This window comes from Nicotiana tomentosiformis, chromosome 12 (genome assembly GCF_000390325.3).
Source record: "Nicotiana tomentosiformis chromosome 12, ASM39032v3, whole genome shotgun sequence".
In the NCBI taxonomy this organism is placed as follows: domain Eukaryota; kingdom Viridiplantae; phylum Streptophyta; class Magnoliopsida; order Solanales; family Solanaceae; genus Nicotiana; species Nicotiana tomentosiformis.
Genome location: NC_090823.1, coordinates 39,440,329 through 39,449,400, shown reverse-complemented (window position 1 = coordinate 39,449,400; position 9,072 = coordinate 39,440,329). Strand labels below are relative to the sequence as shown.

The following is a 9,072-nucleotide window of genomic DNA, read 5'->3' as shown; positions in this document are numbered from 1 at the left end:
AAAATGCTGAAGGAGTAGATGTGCCAAAAATAAGAGCGGATTGCAATGCTGAGGACTTGAAGAAGCGGGAGAAGAATGCTAAAGCCAAGAAATGGATTGTTTGTGGGCTTGGTTCAGATGAGTACAGCAGAATCCAAGGCTATTCCACTGCTAAGAAAATTTGGGACACACTGCAAGTGTCCCATGAATGAACAACTCAAGTAAAAAGATCCAGGGGAACTCTACTGTATTCTTAGTATGAGAACTTTGTAATGAAGGACGGAGAAACTATTCAGGAGAAGTACACAAGGTTCACTACAATGATAAATGAACTAAAATCTCTTGGAAGGATTATCCCTAAAGAAGAAAGAGTTGAGAAGATTCTTACTAGGGTCTTGCCAATCACTTGGGAAAGCAAGATCACTGCCATCCAGGAGTCAAAGAACATTGTCACTCTCCCACTAGATGAATTGATTAGGAATCTCACTGCCGATGAACTTAGGAGACAAACCATGAAAATGGATGTACCTAAGAAGGAAAGGAGCTTGGCACTCAGAATCACTAAAGGTTCTGATCTGGAAGATGATGAAATGGCTATGATCACCAAAGACTTCAAGAAGTACCTGAGGAGAGAAAAAGGGTTCTTCAAGAAGTGAAAGCTATAACAAGGAAAAATCTCCTGAGAAGCAAACCAATGATGGTTGCTACAAGTGTGGAAAGACTGATCACCACATCAAAAATTGTCCTTTGTGGGAAATTGTATGTAAGAAGGAAAAAGTTGAATGAAGGGACATGAAGAAGGAACATGTTCAACCCAAGAAAGGCAACAACAAAGGATCAACCAAGAAAATAGTCGCTGCTTGGGGGAGGGTGGGAAGCTCAGATGATGATGATGATGAACAAGAACACTTATGGCCATCGGAGAATCTGATGAAGAAACTGAGTTAAGTATTTTCCATCTCAAAGACAAGATTAAATTATTGTCTAAAGAAAGGTTATCTAAGTTACTACTAGAGCTAATTGATGAATATGAGGATATGAATAATAAAAAGGAACAACTGTCAAAAGAATGTGTGATTTTAAAAGCTAAGTGCAAAAGCCTGGAACTTAGGGCTTGTGAAGCTGAACGTGAAAATACTGTGTTGAAGAATCAGGTTCATGCATTTAACACAACTGTCCTAGAACTTAGATATGAAAATCTAAAATTAAAATTAGGAACAGGCAAAAAGACAACTGATCACACACAACTCACTTTAGAAAAAAATATAGGAAAAATGAAAGATGAGTTCTATAAGAGGGATGAACATGTAAGAGTCCTAAAGGAGGATCTGAACAAGGTCAAGCATGAGCTAGACAGAACTTGTAAGTGGAACAGGTCCTCTGATGCACTTTAATGGCTACAAGAATATCATAATAGCAACAAAAGAGGACATGGCTTTGGGAACTCTGTACCTAAGTGGGATCCCAAAAGCAAGTACTTCACACTCCTTGAGAACAAGATTTGCACACACTATGGTAACACTGGTCACTATAAGAGTGAATGCACTGCAAAAGAGCAGGCAAGTCAAAAGAACAAAAATTTTATTCTTGGGAAAAATAGGCTTTCAAGTTGGGCTAAAAAGAATTTGATTTATTCTTTTGCCTATAGAAAGGGACCCAAACTAGTTTGGGTTCCTAAGACTAACCCCTGATTTCTTTTTGCAGGTCCAAGTGAAGGGAATTAGCCAAATATGGTACATAGATAGTGGCTGCTCAAAGCATTTGACAGGAAGCAAGAACAAGTTCCTTTCACTTGAGGGCATTAAAGGAGGTAATGTCTCCTTTGAAAATGGAAAGAAAGGTGAGATCATTGGGGTTGGCAAGGTAGGTAAGACTGATTCTCACTCTATTGAAAATGTGTACTTGATAGATGGGCTGAAGTACAGTGTAATAAGTGTATCGTAATTGTGTGATAGAGGTAACATGGCAGCCTTCACCTCTACAAAATATTTTGTGATTAATCTTACCACTGACAAGATAGTTTTGCAGGGAAATAGAGTGAACAACATATATGTTGTGGATCTGTCCACACTTTTAGATAATGAACTCACTTGCTTAAGTGTGTTGAATAATGATCCCCTCATTTGGCACAAGAGACTTGGACATGCCAGTATAAGACAACTCAACAAACTAGTCTCTAAGGACTTGGTGATAGGGCTGCCTAATATTAAGTTCAAGTAAGATAAAGTTTGTGAGGCTTGTGCAAGGAAGAAGCAGGTAAGATCCTCTTTCAAAAGCAAGAAAATGATAAGCACTAGCAGGACGATGGAACTGGTCCATATGGTTCTTTGTGGACCAATGAGAACATTGATAAGAGGTGGTTGATGATTACTCTAGGTTTACTTGGATATTATTTTTAACATCTAAAGATGAAGCATTTGATATGTTTGACTTCTTTTGTTAGAAAAACTCAGAAACAACTAGGTAATCAACTTGCATCAATTAGGTCTGATCATGGTACTGAATTTGAGAATGCTAAATTTGCTGAATTTTGTGATGAGCATGACATAAATCATAACTTTTATGCTCCTAGGACTCCATAACAAAATTCAGTAGTGGAAAGAAAGAATAGGACATTGGAAGAAATGGCTAGGACTATGCTTCTTTCTAGTAAATTGCCCTATAACTTCTGGGCAAAAGCTGTGAACACTGCTTGCTACATCACAAATAGGTGCATAACTAGACCTCTTTTTGAGAAGACTCCCTATGAGTTACTTAAAGGGATAAAGCCGAATATATCCTATCTTAGGGCATTTGGATGAAAGTGCTTTGTGCACAATAATGGTAAAGACTCCCTAGTTAAGTTTCATCCCATAAGTGATGAGGGAGTATTCTTGGGATATTCTTCACATAATAAAGCTTATAAGATTTATAACAAAATAACTATGTGTGTAGAAGAAAGTGTACATGTGATTTTTGATGAAACTAACATTCTTTCTTAGAGGCAGGAACATGATGATGAAGCAATTGCGCTGGTAAGAAACTCAAATTAAACCACTACCCAGGCTAAAGCTACACCAGAGGAAGGAACATGTGATGGAACAGGTCCTTCCACCCAGGGCAACCTGACAGGGGGATTTGAACAAAGAGGAATTGATCCTCAAACCTCGAGGGAACCTGTCCATGAACCTGTTCCTCAGCAACAAAACATCGAAGGAACATATAAGGGAAACTAGCTGGTTGTGAAACCTTACAAGTATCAAAGTTCTCATCCAATTGAGAACATAATCACCGATCCAACCTCTAGAATCAAAACCAGATCTTCTTTGAAGAATGTTTGTGCTTTTGATGCTTTTTTTATCTCTTATTGAACCTAAAAATATTGCTGACGCTTTGCAGGATGAAGAATAGGTGAATATAATGCAAGATGAACTCAACCAATTTGAGAGAAGTCAAGTTTGGCATATGGTACCAAGACCCAAGGACAGATCAGTAATTGGCATAAAATGGGTCTTCAGAAATAGACTTGACGAAGATGGAACAGTTACAAGGAACAAGGCAAGATTGGTGGTTCAAGAATATAGTCAAGAGGAGGGCATAGATTATGATGAGACTTTTGCTCCAGTTGTAAGATTGGAAGCAATTAGACTCCTTATAGCCTTTGATGATTACATGGAATTTACTCTCTATCAGATGGATGTCAAGAGTGCCTTCCTTAATGTCTATCTTAAGGAAGAAGTATTTGTCAAGCAACCTCCGGGCTTTGAAAGGAAGGAATATCGTGATCACGTGTACAAGCTTGACAAGGCACTTTATGGGCTCAAGTAGGCTCCAAGAGCGTGGTATGAAAGATTGTCAAAATTCTTGCTTGAGCATGGCTACAAGAGAGGTAAAGTTGATAATACTTTGTTCATGAAAGAAAAAGGTAAAGATCTCTTGGTAGTTCAGATATATGTTGATAATATAATCTTTGGAGCAACTACTGATAGGTTAGGTGAAGAATTTGCTAAACTAATGAGGAGTGAATTTGAAATGAGTATGATGGGTGAGTTTAATTTCTTTTAAGGCTTACAAATTAAACAAAATTCAAATGGAGCTATGATCCATCAACAGAAGTATGTGAAAGAGTTGCTTAAAAGTTTTAAAATGGAAGACTCCAAGGAAATTGACACTCCTATAGAAACAACCACAAAATTGGATATAGATGAACCTGGTTCATCTGTTGATCAGAAGTTGTATAGGGAATGATTAGCTCTTTGTTATATCTCATTGCTAGTAGATCTGACATTGTTTTCAGTGTAGGCTTTTATGCTAGATTTCAGGAAAATCTAAAGGAGTCTCACTTGACTGCCGTCAAGAGGATCTTGAGATACCTAAAATGCACCACTGACCTTTGTCTATGGTATCCAAAAGGTAGTAATTTCAACTTAGTGGGATATGCTGATGCTGATTATTCAGGTTTTCTTGTGGATAGAAAGAGCACTTCAGGTATGGCACACTTTCTTGGCTCATGTCTTGTGTCTTAGGCCACTAAAAAGTAAAATTCTGTGGCCTTGTCTACTGCTGAAGTTGAGTATGTGGCTGTTGCCTCATATTGTGCTCAATTGTTGTGGATCAAACAACAATTAATGGACTTTGGAATTTATGTAGGTTGTATCCCCAACTTTTGTGACAACACCAATGCAATTAGTATGACTAAGAACCCGATGCATCACAAAAGAACTAAGCACATAGATGTTAGGCGTCACTTTTTGAGGAACAACTATGTAAAGGGTTTGATAACTGTGGAATTTTGTGCTACTGACAAGCAAATAACTGACATCTTTACAGAAGCTCTAAGTAAAGATCACTTTGAAAGGAACATGTTAGAATTATGGATGATTAAGATCACTTAAAAAGAACCAGTTCTCACTCAAAAAGTAGTTAGATAATTTGTAAATTTTGTACATAATTAGATTAAATTTTGTCCAGTCTCATACTTTCACTAGTATACTCTTGTGCCATATGCTAAAATGTCTCATTAATCTATAATGATATTATCTTTATTTTCTTGGAAAATTCAGACGTACACAAGAGAATTCTCAGTGAAGAACCTGGTTCATCAAGATTACATGGTATGTACTCTCCACTCAGTATATTTTGAAATAATTGTATTTGGATCATGATCAAAAGGAGAGTCCCATTTAATCCTAACCTCCCTCAAGCTTATCCGTTACAAAAAGAACCAGTTTCACCCAAAGAGAGTCTCCAATGCCATAATTGCCTCGATTCCAGGGAAGTCTCCAACGTCTTTTTATACTGACTCCCAGTTTGATTAGACCCCTGAGCTTCTGAAAAGCTGCCGTTACCCAATTAAACTCTCCCTCTTTAAATTGATTTGGCCTTACCCATATTATCACTCTAAACTCTACCACTGTTAAACAATTCTTCTAAACTCCCCATCTTCTCTCATCTCTTCAACACACTCATCCAAACACATCAATGGCTAACCTTTCTGAAAATCCTTCATCACCCAAAGAATCCACACCCACACCTTCAACCACACCCTCAACCAAACCTTTCTCTAAGAAAGTAAGGATCAAGAGGCTTGATCACAAGAACGTCGCTGACAGTGAACAAATCAAGAAAATAAATGAACAATTAAGAGCAAGCAAGGCAGAGGAACCCTAGAAATCTAACGAATCATTTAAGTCTGCAACTGAGGGGAAGAAACTGTTTCATCTGGAATAGAGCAGGTTACTTCTGGTTCTAATATTGCGTCTAATATAATTTTTGGAGTTGTTGAGAATTTGGAAAATAGATTCTTTTGGTTGGAACTATGGCTGGGGTTGAAACCACTGATTCTGAGAAAATTGGTGGTAAAGATAAAAAGATAAAAGAAAAAGAGAGTGATGGTGCTCAAAGTGATGTGAGGGGAAAAGGAAAAGGAGTGGTTGAATATTCACTTACTCCTGCTGAGTTGACTGAGGAGACTGGGGCTATGATGTTGTGGAGTGGGGGTGCTGCTAAAGAGGAAGAAAATTTGAGAGAAGAAAGGGGTAGTGGTATGGAGATGCAAGTACAGTTGAGAGGTTGGTTTGGTTGAGAAAGAGGTTCCAAGAACCTGTTCCATATGTGCAGGAACCCCTTGAAGACCTACTAAAACGGGTGTCTGACAGCTACAATCCGAAAAAGAAGAAGAGTTCAGGAATTAAAATCCCTGGAACTGCTAGGGCAAACAAGAAGAGAAAGGCTGCCTCTTCTATCCCTGTAGAGACTCCTCCTACAAGAGGAATAGATACAAGGAGTCAGAAGAATCAGAGTGAGGTTGAACTGGAAAAAGCCCTAGAAGAGAGTAAAAGAAAAGCTGATGCAAAGGGAAAGAAGAAAGTGAGTGAGCCTGTTGAGGCAGTTGAAATTGAAAATATGGACCTAGTTCTTCGTGATGAAGACAAGGCAGAGGAGGAAGAGGTTGCAACTCCAAATACAAAGAAAAGTAAGACTTCCAAAAAATAGTCTCCTTCAAAGACAAAGTCTGTAGAGCCTTCTACCTTGACGAAGAAAACCAAGTCTGCCATGAAATCTAGAAAAGTGAAAGTAGTGGAGGAAGAAGAGAGTGAAGAAGAAGAAATCAATGAAGAACAAGACAAGAAGGAGAGTTTGGTAAAAGAACCATCTTGAAGGGTAGACTCCTCAAGGACTTGGAGGAGGAAGGCATGGTGATGTAGCTGGAAAAACTGCAACTGCAGGGTTGGAAGGACATGGTCCTTCAGATGGCTGGAAGGCTTGCTAGAACTGAGGTTGTAGATTTCATGGAAAATTGTGAGATCAAGAATGGCAGGGTCACCAGTGTGGTAAAAGGGGTGTAATGACCCGACCGGTCGTTTTGAGCTCTATCATGACACCAATTTCCCTCCGTAGGATGTCGTGATGGCACCTAGCCTCTAAGACTAGGTAAGCCTAACAATTTGCGGAATAACTTAATATAAACTGAACTAAAATCTCAACACATGATATATAAATAGAAACTGCGATACAAATAATTACAACTCCCAAAACTTGGTAGAAATAAGTCACAACCTTCTAATATAAAATATTAAGTGTTTCTATACATCAGAGTCTAAAGAGAGTTAGGAAAACAACATAATAAGGATAGATGGGGACTCCGAGGTCTGCAGACACTGGCAGATATACCTTGAAGACTCCACATACGGTCCAGCTCACTGGTATCTGGCCCGGTAGAAAGAACCTGGATCTGTACAAAAAGATATACAGAAGTGTAGTATGAGTACACCACAACGGTACCCAGTAAGTGCCAAGCCTAACCTAAGTAGAGTAGTGATGAGGTAAGGTCAGGGCCATACTGGAATAAAAGGAAATCAGGCAGAGAATATAATAATACAATGAAATGACTGAGAGGTAAACAACAAGAATTTCAGAAAGGTAACAAACAAAGGTAAACAATAGGGGCGCTCCCTAGGTATCGCCTCGTAGTCCCAAATGTAAATGCACAACAGGGGGATCTCCTGAGGTACCGCCTCGTAGTCCCAAAAGTAAATATGTAATAGGGGGATCTCCCGAGGTACTTCCTCATAGCCCCAAAAGTTAATATTCAACAGGGGGATCTCCTGAGGTACCGCCTCGTAGTCCCAAAAGTAAATATGCAATAGGGGGATCTCCCAAGGTACCGCCTCGTAGTCCCAAAAGTAAATACACAACTCGTAACATATAGAACAATGAATATACAGTAAGAAATCATAGGGTTAACGACTGAATACAAGATCACGTAGGCAAGTAATTCAACTAAGCATATTGCACAAATTTCAAGTAAAAGTTAAGGCACGTAGACATGCGATACTAAGCTAAACATGACAGCTACACATGCTAAGGAAACTCAGTTAAGGAATTTAAAAGAAGACTACTCAACAAGAACCGAAATTTCCACATCTAGCCCGTGTACATAATCGTCACCTCGTGTACACGATGCTCACATATCACAAATTGTTACAACAGTACCAAATCCTAAGGAGAGGTTCCCCCACACAAGGTTAGGCAAGTCACTTACCTCAAACCAATCTCAATCAGTCAATAAGAATGTTTTTCCCTCTATTTTCCAATTCTGAACGACCCAAATCTAGCCAAAAGAAATTACACACTATAAATACAACTACAAGAAACTAATTTAAATAATAAAACTATGACTTTAACAAGGAATCGAAAAATCGCCCCAAAACGTCGACTCGGGCCCACGTCTCGGAATCGGGTAAAACTCACAAAATACGAACACCCATGTGATATCGAGTTCACCCATACCAAAAATACTCAAATACGATACAAAGTTCTCGATCAAAATCTCAAAATTCGGCCTAAGGATTTTTCCACATTTTTCACAAATTTCACAATCCAAATCCTTAATTAAAGGAAGAATAAATGATATCTTAGTGGAAATTAATCAAAAACAAGTCAAGAACCCTTACCCAAATGTTTCCTCTGAAAAACCCTCAAAATTTCGCCTCAATCCGAGCTCTCTAGGTTCAAAAATGGAGAATGAAATTAAACACTTGGCCCAGCGAAGTTGCACCTGCGAACCCACAGGCGCACATGCGGAATTTTTAGCGCAGGTGCGGTTCTAACTTAGTCCAGGCTCGTCCACTTCTGCGGACCCAAATGCGCCTCTGCGCTTCCACTCCTGTGGCCAAGGAGTGCTTCTGCACATGTGCTCCTGCGGACCTCGTCCGCATCTGTGATCAACAGGCCTTCCTGGCCTTTCCGCTTCTACGCTCACACTTACACAGAAGTGACTCCGTTTCTGCAGCCTTCACGTCACACCTGCAACCACATGCCACCTTCTTCAAGTTCGCTTCTACGCCCAAATACTCGCTTCTGCGAGCTCGCACCTGTGGTCAATCTTGCGCAGGTGCAATTACACTAGAACTGGTGCACTTCAGCCATTCTCTCAAGTCCAAATTGATCCGTCAATCATCCGAAAACCATCTGAGGCCCCGGGGACCTCGACCAATTATACCAACCAGTCCTAAAACATCATACAAACTTAGTCGAGCCTTTAAATCACATCAAACAACGCTAAAAACATGAACTGCACATCAATTCAAGCCTAATGAACTTTAAAACTTC

The 9,072-nt window shown here is 39.3% G+C and overlaps 1 protein-coding gene across 1 annotated transcript; it reads left to right on the top strand.

Annotated features, from left to right (window-relative positions):
- The first annotated feature begins 890 nt into the window (after positions 1 to 890).
- LOC138902513 (uncharacterized) lies at positions 891 to 6,806 on the top strand. The gene is made up of 11 exons (XM_070190388.1): positions 891 to 1,354; positions 1,397 to 1,538; positions 2,961 to 2,993; positions 3,652 to 3,782; positions 3,948 to 4,003; positions 4,433 to 4,446; positions 5,022 to 5,072; positions 5,759 to 6,016; positions 6,079 to 6,433; positions 6,479 to 6,600; positions 6,687 to 6,806. Exons 1-11 carry the CDS (start codon positions 891 to 893, stop codon positions 6,804 to 6,806), a joined length of 1,746 nt encoding a protein of 581 aa, XP_070046489.1.
- The last annotated feature ends 2,266 nt before the right edge of the window (positions 6,807 to 9,072 follow it).